The 17,391-nt window shown below is 42.2% G+C and overlaps 1 protein-coding gene across 3 annotated transcripts in view; it reads right to left on the bottom strand.

Moving 5' to 3' along the window:
* Positions 1 to 17,391, bottom strand: part of MCCC2 (methylcrotonyl-CoA carboxylase subunit 2) — a 73,051-nt gene that overhangs the window by 52,417 nt on the left and 3,243 nt on the right. For all 3 annotated transcript variants that reach the window (XR_014061776.1, XM_081518515.1, XM_081518516.1), the window contains exons 2-6: positions 15,812 to 15,878; positions 9,256 to 9,340; positions 7,483 to 7,584; positions 3,504 to 3,631; positions 1,895 to 2,007 (exon numbers count right to left, since the gene is read on the bottom strand). Coding sequence is in view for 2 of the 3 variants with exons in the window: in XM_081518515.1 (XP_081374641.1) it covers positions 1,895 to 2,007; positions 3,504 to 3,631; positions 7,483 to 7,584; positions 9,256 to 9,340; positions 15,812 to 15,878 (495 nt within the window). In the remaining variant the exon portion in view is untranslated. The remainder of the gene's footprint in view (positions 1 to 1,894; positions 2,008 to 3,503; positions 3,632 to 7,482; positions 7,585 to 9,255; positions 9,341 to 15,811; positions 15,879 to 17,391) is intronic.

Below are 17,391 nucleotides of genomic sequence, written 5' to 3'. Positions count from 1 at the left end.
CACAATCACCATAAAATCAAATGCTATACTTGCTGGGTGGGTGACCCAGAAACTGGAGAACAATAATACCAAAGAAGTTCTTGCACAGTTGTGCAGGTTCTAGACCCCACATCAGGCTCTCCAGCCTGGGGATCTTGCCAAGGGACTGGGAATCACCAGGGAATCTGATTTTGAAGGCCAGCAGGACTTGATTACAGGACCTCCACAGGACTGGGAGAAACAGAAACAAAACGATGTGTGCACCAGGACCCAGGGGAAAGGAACACTGACCCTACAGGAGATTGAGTCAGACCTACCTGTGAGTGTCTGAGGGTCTCCTGCAGAGGTGTGGGTGGGCAGTGGCCTGCCATGGGGAGAAGGGCACTGGTAGAAGCAGTCCTGGGAGATGGGTCTCAGCATAAGTTCTCTTAGAGGATGCCAACAGCCCTATCACAGAGCCTCAAGGGGCTTCCCAGGTGGTGCTAGTGGCAAAAGCCCACCTGTCTACGCAGGAGATATAAGAGACACTGGTTCGATCCCTGGGTGGAAGATCTCCTGGAGGAGGAAATGGCAACCCACTCCAGTACTCTTGCCTGGTGAATCCCATGGACAGAGAAGCCTGGCAGACTACAGTCCATAGGCTTGCAAAGAGTCGGATATGACTAAAGTGACTTAGCACACACAGCACCGAGCCTCTAGACTCTAGGACTTGGTCAGTCTCAAGCCAAACAACTAACAGGGAGGGAGCACAGCCCCACCCATCAGCAGACAGTTGTATTCAAGTTTTACTGAGCATGGCCCTGCCCACCAGAGTAAGAGACTGTTTTGCCCACAGCCAGTCCCTCCCATCAGGAAGCTTGTATAAGCCTCTTATCCTCATCCACCAGAGGGCAGACAGAAGAAATGAGAACTACAATCCTAGCAGCCTCAGAACTAATACCACAATCACAGAAAGCTAACCAAAATGAAAAGAAATACGATTATGTCCCAGATGAAGGAACAAGATAAATCCCCAGAAAAACAACTAAACAAAGTAGAGATAGGCAACCTCCCAGAAAAAGAATTCAGAATAATGATAGTGAAGATGATACAGGATCTTGAAACAAGAAAGGAGAAGATGCAAGAAATGTTTCCAAACCTAGAAGAACGAAAGAACAGAGATGAACAATATACTAGAAGAATATAGATATATTACTATATATATATATATTAGTATATATATAATATATACTAGAATCAATATTCTGTCTCAGAATAACTGAGACAGAAGAATGGATAAGTGATCTGAAGACAGAATGGTAGAAATCAACGCTGCAAAACAGAATATAGAAAAAACAATGAAAAGAAATGAAGACAACCTAAGAGACCTTTGGAACAACATTAAATGCACCAACATTTGTATTATATGGGTCCCAGAAGAAGAGAAAGAGAAAGGACCTGAGAAAATATTTGAAGAGACAATAGCTGAAAACTTCTCCAACATGGAAAAGGAAATAGTCAACCAAGTCCAAAAAGCACAGAGAGTCCCAAGCAGGATAAACCGAAGGAGAAACACACCAAGACACACAGTAATCAAATGGACAAAAATTAAAGACAAAGATAAAATATTAAAAGCAACAAGGGAAAAAAGACAGACAACATACAAGGGAAATCTCATAAGGTTATCAGTTGATTTCTTGAAGACTAAATTGTGTATTAAATTCTCTTTTGGAATTTCCCTTGCATTCCAGTGGTTTGGATTCCATGCTCTCACTGCCAAGGGCCTGGGTTCAATCCCCAATCAGGGAACTAAGATCCCACAAGCTGCATGGCATAGCCAAAAAAAAGTAAAATTCTCTTTTAAGTCACCTCAAAATACCTGGTTAGCAAAGACATTTGATGCAAAAAGCAACATATCTCATTAATAAGAAATTACCTGTGTAATGCTTTTAGAAGACATAACTGCCTGATTGTAGAATATGCGGCCAAAGTGATCTCGATCTGGAAATACCTCTGCTTGTCGAGGTAAGTTTGCCCCTCCTGAGTCAACTGAAGACAGGTGAAATAACAGATGTAAGTACATCTCAATGAACAAAACATCCTATACACAGGAAGACTTGTCTCAATGATAATAGCACCAGTTCTTAATTACATTCACAAAAAAATTTGCTCTATCTTTCTAAACTCTTCTGCAGCTTCTTTCTCCAATCCTCCAACACAGCCCCCCGAATTGTATTGCTTTCTTCAAACACATTAGGCTCTCCTACTCCTATGCAAAATTCCACTTGAAATATTTAGGACATTCTCTGCTTTGAGGATTAGCCCCAGAAATCGCAAAAAATCCTTAACCAATTCAGCTTAAAATGGATCTCTCTCCCTCTCTCTCTTTTAAAACAATCCAAAAATCATCTACCGAATTCATGGGATAATTTTATCACACATCGCCTTCCGTTTCTCTTTTTACTGTAGATAATAGTGGTGGATAAGAATGTCAGCTGAGTTCAAAACAATTTCATCACTTCACAGCTGTGTGACCACAGATGCATTTCTGAGCCATTCTATGCCTCAGTTTCCCCACCTGTGAAATGAAGGTAACAGCAGTGTACCATAGGGTCGTTATCAGGATGACATGAAATAGTGTACGCAAAGCACTTAGTTTAGCACATACTGTGAGTGTACAGAGTCATTGTTACAGAAAGCTAGCTAGTCTTATACCTATCAGTATAACTCTTCTATTGATGTTTAATACATTATATTCTGTCTCCAATTCACTACGAGGAAGACAGACAACACGACGCCCTTAACTGCATTCCCTACAGCACTGGGCACAAGCCTGAAGTTGCAAGCTGTAGGGTCCCATTTGCTGTTTTCTATGTGTGCAAAGCAGTTCACACTCTAAGTCAATCAGGTACATTACTTTCATAGGAAAAAGAAATCTCATCAGTACCTGCTCAAATATTCTCAGAAATGAACAATAGATACTGGTGTTTTTACAAACTAAGCCAATATCCAGGAAATGCCAACTTTAAACTGCTTTGCTTTTATGGTCTTTAAAAAATACCCTTAGATTTAATTATTAATGCATTTTAATTCCAAATATAAATTTACTTTCACTGAAAATTAAATTTCTTTAAATTATGTTTGTCCAAATTATGTACATACTGAAGCATTTAACCTCGTATCTGACACTCAAGAGACTCATAAATATTAGCTATTATTTTTTCATAGTTTGAATACATTATGATGAATAGAAAAACAAAAATATATACAAGAAAAAAAGCACCACTCATGTAGAAGAAAAAATAGCACACCCCAAAACAGTGTCAGGGATTCCTCCTCAGTGATGTTATAATGGGTAGTTCTTATTTACTTTTTCTCCCAGGGGTTTTAACAAAGAAAAAGTATTCCTTTTGAAATTATGAGAGAAACCAATAGCTATTCTTGAAACGACCACTGATAATGTCATACATATATATATATCCTTCTTAACAATCTTTTACTTCTCTAGCTGAATAACAGTTTATTTTACAATTCTTATAACTTGCCCAAGTAAATGCAGGGGAGCCTGTTTTGCATCGCAATTTCTTGTGCTCGTAAGTGTTTCTTCACAGTCACTGGATAGTAGGTACCTCCTTTGACTGTGGCATCATTGGCAACAATCATGCATTCTACTCTGAAAGGCAGAAATTTCATTGGAAAGAGAATATGAGAGATTTTTTAAAGGTAAAGACCAACTGCATCTCATTATAAGACACTCCCAATACAACCGGGCAATTTCCAGTATTAACACATAGCACTAATGATAGCCATTAGCAGGCAATCTTATGGTATGGCTTTAATCACTGTTCATATATTCATTTATATAAAATGAATCACTTTTAATAAGTTTACAAACTCATATCTGATTTTTTTAAAGAATCATCACCTCACATTAGCAGAGAAACACTAACCACCTGAGCCACGTTTTGAATGTTCTTTGAATGAAACAGTCCTAACATGGTAAGACAACACAACAACAGATCCGAGTCTTGAGACGAGAAAACCCTCACAATAAACCTTCAGCATTTCCTGTTAGGAAGGTAATTTTCAAAAAGGAAAACCGAGCCGTCGAAAGTATTTATGTTTCATATTTTCAAAAGTTCTTCATGTTACTGCCATATGCTTTTCTATAAAACTAAAAGAAGTTAAAAATACAACATTTATCCTGCTTAAAGTAACAACAGGCGCAAATTTTAAAATAGTATTTTTGAAAGCATATACTATAATGAGTCATTAGTGGTACCCTTTCCCACCAAAACCAGTTTGTCAGGTACCATGGCCCACAAGCAGCTTGCAAGAAGCGGGAAAGGAATGAAGAGGGCCAGCAGAGAGCCTGCTGAGGGCTGCCAGGAAAACCGAGGACTGGAGGCTCACTGGAAACTTGAGAGAACAGCGTGGTCTTCACAAAATTTAATCTTTGTATTTATGATGTTTTGTTACCTCACTTTGTATTCTCTAGGATTCTAAAAAATACCTTACTAAGTTCTTGTTGAGCATGAACTAGGGAACAGCAACTGAGCCCACGGCCTTAGGTAATGTTAAATTTCTATTAGGGAATGTGGTTCCTCTCCTCTGAGCATCAGTTTATTCACTAGGTTATAGCAAGCATTTTCCCACATTATAATTAACATTTTATAGAGTGGGAAGTACATTTTTAATGACTTTAATATTAAACAAATCACTTCAAAAGGAATTAAGGCTCTTGGCAAGTTGCTGGGCCATAACCCCACACCTCCAGAATATGGTCACGCTTCCCTTTCCTGGGGGTGCTGCATTAGAAAAGCTTAAGAAGTTCTGGTGCAGGAAAGAGCCCAGGCTATGGTGTCAGGCAAAGGGAGGCTAAAATTCTGACTCTGTCACTTGTCTCTATATGCAACCTTGGACAAGAGACATCACTCGTAACTTTTACTTGCTTTATGGAAGCATCACAAGACTTCCCTTGTGGTCCAACAGTTTAAAACCATCTCCCAATGCACGGGGTGTTGGTTCGATCTCTGGTCTGGGAGGATTCCACATGCCTCGGGGTAACTAAATTCGTGTGCATAACTACTGAACCCGTGCTCTAGGGCATGCGAACCGCAACTGTTGAGCCACAGTGCCACAACTACTGAAGCCTGCACATCCTAGAGACTGTTCTGCAATAGAGAACCCATAGCAATAAGAAACCTGTGCATCACAACTGGAGAAAATCACCCCTGCTCACTGCAACTAGAGAAAGACCACGCGCAGCAATGAAGACCTAGCGCAGCTCCCCCCAAAAAGCAAAACAAAAACCAGACATATTACAGAATGAGAAGTAAAATAAGTCCACAAAATATTATACTAGAGACTTCTCTGGTGCTCCAGTGGTTAAGAAGCCATGCCTCCACTGCATGGGGCATGGATTCAGTTCCTGGTTGGGGAAGTAAGATCCCTCATGCCGCAAGGCACGGCTAAAACGAAAATACACACAGTGTATTAGACACCTATTGATTTTGCCTATCCAGCATCTATTATACGAGCAACAAAACCAAACTTTCTTTCAGAAACTGCTTCTTCTCTATTTTTAATCCATGTGGTTCTAGCAGGACTGACCCCAAAGTCCATCCATCTTCAGAGGTGAGCACAAGGACCAGGCCTTTCTACTCAGTGTCCATGTGGTGGGCTCAGCGATGGGCCCTGGTCCTAGGTCTGTGCCCTCAGGAGATTTCCTCTTACCGCAGCTGCTAAGCTTATAGAGCAGAAGCCGGGGAAGCCTACGGCCAGCTCTGCCTCTAGGCTTGAACAGACTGCTGCTGCTACTGCTGCTGCTGCTGCTAAGTCGCTTCAGTCGTGTCCGACTCTGTGCGACCCCATAGACGGCAGCCCACCACGCTCCACCGTCCCTGGGATTCTCCAGGCAAGAATACTGGAGTGGGTTGCCAGTTCCTTCTCCAGTGCATGAAAGGGAAAAGTGAAAGTGAAGTCGCTCAGTCGTGTCCGACTCTTAGCAACCCCATGGACTGTAGCCTACCAGGCTCCTCCGTCCATGGGATTTTCCAGGCAAGAGTACTGGAGTGGGGTGCCATTGCCTTCTCCGTTGAACAGACTGCCTAGGAACAAAACCAAAAACCAGCCTGGTGGCCTGGTGATGCTGTTTGAGCTCCTAGACCTGGCTTCGCCCAAAATCAGTTAAGAGTCAACAAATCTTTTTTTGTTTAAACTAGTTTGAACATCTATCATCTGCTAGAGAAAGGGTGCTAACCATATTCAACCATATGATTATGTAAGAAAGGTCACTTTAATTATAGTGAGGTACTACGTTAGATGTTTTGAATAAGTGAATTCTTTTCCAGTCATACTATCCAACACCAGAGCAGCTTCAGGGAAAAGATAAAAATCTGTCTGGCCTTGGCCCCTGCCTCCATGGAATCTTGTGAGCTGTGCATACAATCAATATTGAGCCCTGGCTACTGATGTTCATAGAGAGCCCCAGAGAATGGGTGTCTTGAGAAGAGCACTGATGACAAAGTTTAAAATCTTCAGTGGAGTGAAGAAAGGCTGTGTTCTGGCCCCTACCCACCTATCTCTTTGATTATCACTGGGGCGTAAGGTTTAGGAGTTAAAGAAGGAAGCAAGAAAGAAGCAACAATGGTGAACGACTATAGTCACACCTCCCGTGAAGGCACAAATCAAGGGCTGAAGGTGGAGGAACACACACGTCAATCAGAATCCGAGTCAAAACCAATTGTATCAGGCTGCCTGATCTCAAAGTCAAGTTTTGCCAGTGGCTTGCTCTTTGGCAAGTTATTTCAACACTCCAAGGCAGTTTCCTTATCTGCAGCATGGTGATGATTATAATAGCAGCCCTTCTCACAGGATTGTGGTGAAGATTAAGACAACTAGTCAGTGGGAAGTGTTTATTGCAGTACGAGGAACAGTGTCTGCATGGTCAGTGTGAGATCATACAAAAATACATACAAACAAATGTAATATCTAGTGATCAAGATGCCCTAAGTCTATGGTGGGTCTCAAAGGATAGCATTGGAGAATCTGGAGAGCTTGTTTAAATGCTGATTTCAGGGCTCCGCTCCCTGAATATGACTTAGTACTTTTGGGGAAAACCTGACCATTGACACTTCTAACAATTTTTCACGTGAGGCTGATGTTCCCTGGGGACCACATTCCGAGAACTACTCCTCTAAGACAGCGGTTTTTTGCTCTAGATGTGCAAGAGATCACCTGCAGAGCCTTGGAAAACTACCCACACCAAGTCCAAACCCTGGAGATTCTAAGTATGAAGGTTTGGATTGGGTCCCCAGGATCACTGCTTGGGGTTTTTCCCTTCAATTTCCATCCCTGAAGCTCCACAGATGAACCTAACATATCTGGGTAGGCAGCCTCAGATCTAAATAATATCACTAGCATGACACTTGCACACTCACATGCAAAGCAGTGAGTGCTGGATACCCTCCCCTATTGGCCTGCTTCCTGACCCTCGGGGCTGAGCACGGTCAGAATACTCACCCCGACACTCTCCCAATGCCTGTAATAATGCCACCTGCAGGGACCTCCTCATCACCGTACAACTGGTAACCTGCAAACTGTGATAATTCCAGGAATGGAGACCTGAATGGAAGAAAGAATGCTGCTTGAATTAATGTTTTCTTTTTTTAATCATATCTGAACAGTTACACATGGAAAAGGAAAAGATTTTTTTTCTTTAACGGGGCAATGTTTCAAATATGTGTGTTGGATATAAAGTCTACAAAAGGAAGAATGTCTAAAACAAAGTCTAGTGTGAACACTTTGGGGATTGACACAATACAGCCACACAAAGGAACACACTTATCTTTGAAGATATTGCACAGATGTACTTATTGGTATAGAAAGAGAACAGCACCTAACACTTACGTAGCACTTAACCACGTGCCAGCCTCTCTCCTAGGAGCTTCAGAATCACTAACTCATTCAGTCCTCAGAACTACCTTCTGCTATAGATCCTACAAGGACCCCCACTGACTGATGAGGAAGCTGAAACACAGCGATGAGGTCAGTCGTCTGAGGTCACACAACTACTAGTACGTGGCAGAGGTGGGTTTTAATAAGCTCTTTAATAGGGGACCAAGCTCTTAACCACTGTTATTATTTTCTCACTTAAATGTTCAAGATACATTAAGGGTGGTGGGGGAGGGGGAGAAGGGAGTTATAAAACACAAGATTCCATTTTTCTAAAACAAACAAAAAAAAGTGTGTCTGATCCACATTTGCATGAAAACAGTGTAGGTGTTAACGGTATATACACTAGTGTGTTAATGCACACTAGGTGTTAACGGTGTTTGTCTCCAGGCTGGGCACGTGTGTGCATGTCGGCAGAAACAATACTTCTGAATCTTCATTTCTCTAACTGGTCTTGGTCCTTCCATCCTCGAGCCCCACAGTCTACTCATACCCGTGGCCAGAATAACTTTTTCAAACATAAGTCAGGTAAGTCCTACAAAGTCTCCCCATTTCTTTCAGAGTAAAAGTCCAAACTCTTAGACTGACCCACAAACGCGTTATGAATTTGACCCCATCTTCTGCTACTCCCCACTTCACTGAACCCCCACTCCCACGAGATGGCCTACGGGCCCTTCGGCATATCGGCATCTGTGACCCACTCCCAGCTCCCACCACAGAAACTTCGCACTGGCCGCTCCGTCAGCCTGTAGCCCTCTCTCCCCAGATATAAACAGCCCATCTCTCTCCACTCCTTCCAATCTTTGCTCAAATGTCACCACCTCAGCGAGGCCTATCCTAACCACCTCATTTGAAACTGCAACTTGATCTTCATCTTTCTCTCTTGTAACTCTGGTCTACCTTCTCTTTTTTTTCCCATGACATGTATCACCTTCTGACATACTATATAATTTGTGCCATTTATCAATTATTTTCTGTCTCCTCCTGCTCCCATGTAAGCTCCTGCAGGGTGAGGAACTTGGTCTGCTTTGTTCAGTGATACATTACTAGCACCTAGAATAGCACCCCGCATACAGCAGCCTCACCACAAACACTTGTTGCTGAAGCTTAGGTAAGAACCAGAATTTAAAACCATTTATTTCGCAAAACTTTCTAAGATGGGAATTTCCTGGCAGTCCGATGGTTAGGCCTCTGCACCTCACTGCCAAGGGCCTGGGTGCAATGCCTGGTTGGGGAACCAAGACCCCGAGAGCTGCACAGCACAGCCAAAAAGAAAAAAACAACTAAGAGAGCACCATGGAGCCGCGGACACCCTGAGCCAACACCTGGGTGTGTACCAACCCCGGGTCTATAAGGCTGTCAATTCTTTCTCGGGGTAACAGCTTTCCTCTTGACATGTGACGCGCTCTGGCTTTCTCGCCACCGCCTGTGATAAAGAACATGATAGATGAGACGAAGTCAATATAAGGTCTCCATTCAACTGAATACCAGAAAAACATATAACACTTAGTCCAAAATACAGAGCTTAAAAAAAAAAAAAAATTAACATATCTTATGAAAAACAGATAATGTTTCAGATCATTCAAACTGGAATTTTTTAAAAAAATCAACCCATCCTCAAGCCCACAGTATATTATACATTTTCTAAATTCAGCAGTAATTACTTAAGGAAATAATGCAATATGTTTCTCTGCACCTCACGTACTGCAAATACTGTCTCATCTCCACCACACTTATTACATCTATTATAAATATCTAGCACTGTACTCGGAGAAGGCAATGGCAACCCACTCCAGTACTCTTGCCTGGAAAATCCCATGGATGGAGGAGCCTGGTAGGCTGCAGCCCATGGGGTCGCAAAGAGTCGGACACAACTGAGCGACTTCACTTTCACTTTTCACTTTCATGCATTAGAGAAGGAAATGGCAACCCACTCCAGTGTTCTTGCCTGGAGAATCCCAGGGACGGGGGAGCCTGGTGGGTTGCCATCTACGGGGTCGCACCGAGTCGGACGTGACTGAAGCAAGTTAGCAGCAGCAGCAGCAGCAGCTCTGTACTATATGCTCTATGAAACTTGAAGTGTTTCTAACATCATCTGTACCAGGTAAAAAGCATTCTCTGACTTCCATAATACACACAACAAATCTTAGCTAAAGGTGCCACTCCGTGCGCGTGCTAAGTTGCTTCAGTCATGTGCAACTCTTTGCGATGCCATGGACTCTAGCCCACCAGGCTCCTCTGTCCATGGGATTCTCCAGGCAAGAACACTGGAGTGGGCTGCCATTTCCTCCTCCAGGGGACCTTCCTGACCCAGGGATGGAAATTGAGTCTCTCATGTCTCCTGCGTTGGCAGGTGGGTGCTTTACCACCAGCGCCAGCTGGGGAGCCAAGGCGCCACTAGTGACCCATCACTTTTAAGGCCCTCAAACAGGAGAGAGGTGAACACATTATACAGTCATTAAAACGTCCCCTTTGGGGACTTCCCTGCGGTCCTGTGGTTAAGACTTTGTGCTTCCACTGCAGGGGGCATAAGCTGGATTCCTGGTTGGGGGAACTAAGACTGTGCATGCCACAGTAGTGGGGCCAAAAAGAAAAACAAAGTCCCCTCTGGTTACTATCCTGACTCAGATTGTCTTCAGTGTTTCCTGACTTTGCCCCAGACAAAAGGAAACTACAATGACTGAAGAGTTCGCTGGGGTAACCAAGCCGATGAGGCTGTTTGAGGTGAGGGGTGCACCAAGCCTCACCCAGCCTGAGGCCTGCCAGGCTCAGCACCTGGGGAATAACCATACCCTACCCTCAGCAAACCATAGTAACCGAGCAGACTAGACCATCGTATTGCACCTTAATAGCTTTACCTTCACTGCTGCCTAAGAATTTCATCTTAATAAACTCCTTGTCCACTGAAATGTTCAGCTATTTTTAAAAACAATTTTTTTTTCAGGTGAGAAAATACATTTATACAGATTTCAAAGAAGCCTCCAAGTAGCACAACCTTATTTTCAAATCAGGACTCTTTCCTGTATCTAAGGGGATGTTTTATTTTTTTCTGAAGAGGTAGAGGGCATATTTTTAAGACTAAGCCTGCCTTAAGGTAACCAAGAAGAACATATCATACATCTAATCTTTTAAAAAGAAAACAGTTCTGGGAGGGAAAGACTTACAAGATAGTGTGAATTAAATCAAAGGGCTTTCCTCCTTTCTCCCAGCCCCAGGGAACTCAGAGTTCCTAACTGAGGTATGTGCGGGGGTAGGAGAGAGGGGGGAATAGGAGGGTGACAAAGGGCAGAGGAAACTTCTGAGAGTGACATTTTCATCATCATCTTGATGGCAGGGACAGTTTCATGGGTATACACATATGTCAAAACTCATCAAACTGTACACCTTAAAAAATGCAGTTTATTGCATGCCAATTATACCTTAATAAAGCTGTTTAAAAATAAATATTACAGAAAAGTGAACCGAAGGCACTACAAAGAAGGCCAGGCTTGGGTGAGGGTCTTTGGAGAGCTGAGTGACGTAAGTGTCCACTAAGTGGCTAACAGGAGAAAGGGCAGCAGGGGACGGTGAGATGAAAAAGAGGTAAGAAAACAGATTTGTGGTTTGTTTGTTTTTTTAAGTACTTAGACCAATATTATTCTTAATTCTGCCTAAACCTTGACTTTGCTATACAGAGCATCTAGTGAATTCAGGTTTTATTAGGAAAAACCAGAAAGAATGCTATCCTTGATATGGATTCTCAGGTCACAGAATTCACGTAGACCACAAAAAGATAGCATGTCACAACACCTTAGTTTTCTCAACATTACTCTTAAAGATTTTTGCATTAATTATCTCCACTCCCACAGACTCAGGGCTGCAAAAGCCATGTTTTCCCTCAATCTCATTAACCATATTGCACTGATTCTAAAACACACATTTTGTTCACATTTTAACACTCCTAAAATCAGGAAGGATTTTACAGTTTATAGCATCTTTTCATTGCTGTCACCAGAGAGCAGTCGAGACACAGTGGTCAGCCTCTGCGTACTCAGCACAAATGCTTAACTGTGGTCACTTCAATGATGCTATATGCATTGCTGGAGGTACAGACATGCAGTTTAACTTCCACTCCAAAGTGTTTTTAAAACTACATAAAGTCCTTAAACAATAAAGTCCTACTGTATAGTACAGGGAACTATATTCAACATCCTCTAATAAACCATAATTGAGAATATGAAAAATGTGTATGTGTGTGTATATATATATATGCATAACTGAATCACTTTGCTATACAGCAGAAATTAACATGACATTGTAAATCAACTATTAATAAAATAATATTTTAAAAAACCTACATAAGCCTTATCTTAAGGTCATTAAAAGGCCCTTGTTTCAACCACCAGAAACTATTTGCATTTTTTATATCAATAAAGTTATTACCCAGTTTTAGAAACACTAAGCACTTCCGAATCTATCAAAACACTTACAGGCCTTCAGTTAACTTGTTAATCAAAATACTTAAGTCCTGGCTAGCCCAAATAACACAGCTGGGATAATCCTTGCTCCACCTTAGAAACGACTAAGCCGCTCCTAGCTAAGTGTGCTTAGTCGCTGCAGTCGTGTCTGACTTTTTGCGACCCCGCTGACTGCAGCCCACCAGGATCCTCTGTCCATGGAATTCTCCCAGCAAGAATACTGGAGTTGGTTGCCACGCTGGCCTCCAGGGGATCTTCCCAACAGAGGGAGAGAACCTGCATCTGCCGCCCTGCAGGTATATTCTTTACTGCTGAGCCACCAGGGAAGCCCCCTACACGCTCCATGGGAACCAAAGGGGAGGGCAGACATGGTGCCCTGTGAATAACTCTGAAATAAAGGTAGCAGTGAGGAGGAAGCAAACACAAAATGGAGCACAAGAATCCATTCATTATTGTCGACCTTTTTATTTATCACAAATTCTCTTAGATGAAAACTTTAAGGGTTAATCTTTGAAGCAACTTGAAACACTGTCCCTTCCTCTTATCTGAGAATTATTTAGGAAATGTTATGAATTCAAAACCCAGGATATCTATACATGAGGCCAACAGGCACATAAAAAGATGCTCAACATCAATAATTATTAGAGAAATGCAAAACAAAACTACAATGAACTGCCCCCTCATACCAGTCAGAATGGCCATCATTAAAAAGTCTACACATAACAAATGCTGGAGAAGGTGTGGAGAAAACTCCTACACTGTTGGTGGGAATGTAAACTGGTACAGCCACTATGGAAAACAGTATGGAGGTTCCTCAAAAAGCTAAAAATAGAGTTGCCACGTGAACTAGCCATCGCACTCCTGGGCACATATCCAGACAAAATCATAATTCGAAAAGATACAAGCACCCCTCTGTTCATAGCAATACTATTCACAATAGCCAACAAATGAAAACAGCCTAAATGTCCACTGACAGATGAATGAAGATGTGATGTATACATATGTACACATACACACACATACACACAATGGAATACTACTCAGCCATAAAAGAATGAAATAATGTCATTTGCAGCAAAATGGATGGACCTACAGACTGCCTAAGTGAAATAAATAAGAAAGACAAATATCATATGATATTACTTATATGCAGAATCTAAAATATGATACAAATGAACTTATCTATGAAATAAAAACTACCACACAATTGCACTCATCTCACATGCTAGTAAAGTAATGCTCAAAATTCTCCAAGCCAGGCTTCAACAATACGTGAACCGTAAACTACCAGATGTTCAAGCTGATTTTAGAAAAGGCAAAGGAACCAGAGATCAAATTGCCTACATCCGCTGGATCATCGAAAAAGCAAAAGTGCCAGAAAAACATCTACTTCTGCTTTATTGACTATGCCAAAGCCTTTGTGTGGATCACAATAAACTGTGGAAAATTCTTAAAGAGATGAGAATACCAGACCACCTGACCTGCCTCTTGAGAAATCTGTATGCAGGTCAGGAAGCAACAGTTAGAACTGGACATGGAACAACAGACTGGTTCCAAATAGGAAAAGGAATACGTTAAAGCTGTATATTGTCACCCTGCTTATTTAACTTACATGCAGAGTACATCATGAGAAACACTGGGCTGGAGGAAGCACAAGCTGGAATCAAGATTGCTGGGAGAAATATCAATAACCTCAGATATGCAGATTATACCACCCTTATGGCAGAAAGTGAAGAGTAACTAAAGAGCCTCTTGATGAAAGTGAAAGAGGAGAGTGAAAAAGTTGGCTTAAAGCTCAACATTCAGAAAACCAAAACTATGGCATCTGGTCCCTTCACTTCATGGCAAATAGATGGGGAAACAGTGGAAACAGTGGCTCACTTTATGTTTTTGGGCTCCAAAATCACTGCTGATGGTGACTACAGCCATGAAACTAAAAGACGCTTACTTCTTGGAAGAAAAGTTATGACCAACCTAGACAACATATTAAAAAGCAGAGACATTACTTTGCCAACAAAGGTCCATCTAGTCAAGGCTATGGTTTTTCCAGTGGTCACGTATGGATGTGAGAGTTCGACCTTAAAGAAAGCTGAGTGCTGAAGAATTGATGCTTTTGAACTGTGGTGTTGGAGAAGACTCTTGAGAGTCCCTTGGACTGCAAGGAGATCCAACCAGTCCACCCTAAAGGAAATCAGTCCTGAATATTCATTGGAAGGACCAATGCTGAAGCTGAAACTCCAATACTTTGGCCACCTGATGCGAAGAGCTGACTCATTTGGAAAGATTCTGATGCTGGGAAAGATTGAGGGCAGGAGGAGAAGGGGACGACAGAGGATGAGATGGTTGGATGGCATCACTGACTCAATGGACATGGGTTTGGGTGGACTCCGGGAGTTGGTGATGGACAGGGAGGCCTGGCATGCTGCGGTTCATGGGGTCGCAAAGAGTCAGACACGACCGAGCGACTGAACTGAACTGATGCAATTTCTTCCAAGAAAAAGAATGTCTATTATGTCCACAACTTAAAAATAAAAAATGACAATCTACAAAGTTTTTAGGAAATCTCATTTAATTAGCAATAAACCCACACAGAAATTATTTCCAAATTATACAACACAGCAGAAAAAGCACAATTATGCAAAATACAGTATATAGTATGAATATGACTAATGAACAGAAAATGTTTTTAGTTGCTTCAAGTAAAACAAAAATTTCAGTGTGATCCTGTGACTGAAATAAAAATCTTAAGTAGAAATAGTTTAAAATACTGATGAGGAAGTTCTCTGGTGCTCTAGTGGCTAGGATTTGGTGCTTTCCCTGCCATGGCCCAGGTTCAATCCCTGGCTGAGAAACTGAGGTCATAGATACATGTGGATATATATACCACATCTTCTTAAACCAATCACCTGTTGATGAGTATCTGGGTTGTTTCCATGTCTTTGGCTCTTGTAAACAGTATGAACATTGGGGAATTAAGAGCTTTCATCTTTTCCAGATTTACACCTAGGAGTGGGATTGCTGGATCATAAGGTAACTCTATTTTTACTTTTTAAGAACTTCTACACTATGTTACAGGGCTTCCCTGATGGCTCACGGTAAAGAATCCACCTGCCAATGCAGGAGACGCAGCTTCAGTCCCTAGATGGAGAAGATTTCCTGGAGAAGGAAATGGCAACCCACTCCAGTGTTCTTGCCTGGGAAATCCTATGGACAGGGGAGCCTGGTAGGCTACGGTCCACGGGGTTGTAAAAGAGTCAGACACGAGTTAGCAACTAAACAACAACATACTGTGTTACATAGTGGCTGCCCCCATTTACATTCCCACCAACAGCAAATGCACAGTCTTGAAGAGTCAAAACCTTTATGCTGCTAGTTTTTCTAAAACAAATAAAGGGACATCTTAATTAAAAGCATAAACTGAAGAATAAATGAGTGCTTACCTAGTCTGATGTTCTGTGCTCGCTCATGGAGTTGATTTACTAATGCTTTCATCTGTTCATAGTTTTCCTAAAACAGAAGCAAGGAAAAAGAGGCAGAGTATTATAGGAAACCAATGAAGTTTTTTTTTTACCATAACGAGGGTTAAGGAGCACAGCATTACATGTGGCCTCCACACTGGGCCACTTCTGTACTGGGCCAACTCCAACGTATAGAAGAGATTAGTTCGTGCCTCTGTCTTTGCTCAATGTCTTCTGCACTACCATGACCCCTCTCTAGTCCATCTATCTAAATCTCACCCTCTATTTATTTATTTATCTATTTATTTATTGGCCACCCCTCAAGGCATGTGGAATCTTAGTTCCCTGATCAGAGATGAAACGCATGCCCCTGGCATGCGTGGAAATGCCAAGTCTTAACCACTGGACTGCCAAGAAGTCCCTCACTATCCCCTTTTAAAGCCTAATTCATATTCCATCTCATCTCCAACTTCATTTTTGGCTACTCCTACTCATTTTAACCACTTCCTTCCTTACACATCTATTGAGCTTACCTCTAGCAACCCACTCCAGTACTCTTGCCTAGAAAATCCCATGGACGGAGGAGCCTGGTAGGCTGCAGTACATGGGGTCGCTAAGAGTCGGACACGACTGAGCGACTTCACTTTCACTTTTCCCTTTCATGCACTGGAGAAGGAAATGGCAACCCACTCCAGTATTCTTGCCTGGAGAATCCCAGGGACGGGGGAGCCTGGTGGGCTGCCATCTATGGGGTCGCACAGAGTCGGACACGACTGAAGCAACTTAGCAGCAGCAGCAGCAGCTATTTGTTTTACTTTGTCCGGGAATATAAGCCCTTTGAGGGTTAGAATGCCATCTTCTTTTTCTGTCCTATCAAATACTATTGTGAGGAGACACCAACCAATTCAGAAATACTTGCTTTTACACTTACTGACAATATACACTTAAAAACAAAGCCCAGGGGGAAAATGGATCCTACTTTATGTTTTAAAAGGATCAGAGGGAAATTCCCTGGTGGTCCAGTAGTTAGGATTCCAGGTTTTCACTGCCCTGCCAAGGGCATGGATTCAATCCCTGGTTGAGGAGCTAGGATCCCACAAACCATGAGACATCACCAAAAACTAGAAAAATAAAAACAAAATAAAATAATCCCAGCCTCCTTTTCCAGACAAGTGTGGCCATGTGACTAAATCTGACCAATAAGTTAGAAGCACAAGTTGTCAGGTATGACTTCCAGAAAGGCTCCTTAAAAAAGAGGACAAGCAGGTGAGGGTGTCTTTTTTGCCTATTCACCCTTTCTCCTCTCCTGTACATGGGACTCAGACCTCATAGTTGGACCTTGGTAGCCTTAAGGTAGACTATACTACTTATTTAAAATTCATCCTTCCCTCTCATCCTTGCCAAGGTTCACTGTGAGATTATACTTTCCTACCCCACAATCTCTGAATCTGTCCACATTATGTGATTTGACAAGTGGAATGTAGACAACAGTAACAGTGTACCAACTGCAACCAGATGCTTTAAGAGGGACAAGGTATTTCCACACTCTCCTCTTGTACCCC

The sequence above is a fragment of the Giraffa tippelskirchi genome, chromosome 8, assembly GCF_054371585.1.
Source record: "Giraffa tippelskirchi isolate mGirTip1 chromosome 8, T2T-mGirTip1v1.2.pri, whole genome shotgun sequence".
Taxonomy (NCBI): domain Eukaryota; kingdom Metazoa; phylum Chordata; class Mammalia; order Artiodactyla; family Giraffidae; genus Giraffa; species Giraffa tippelskirchi.
Note: the sequence above shows the minus strand (reverse complement) of the source record. Positions and strands in the feature narration are given on the sequence as shown.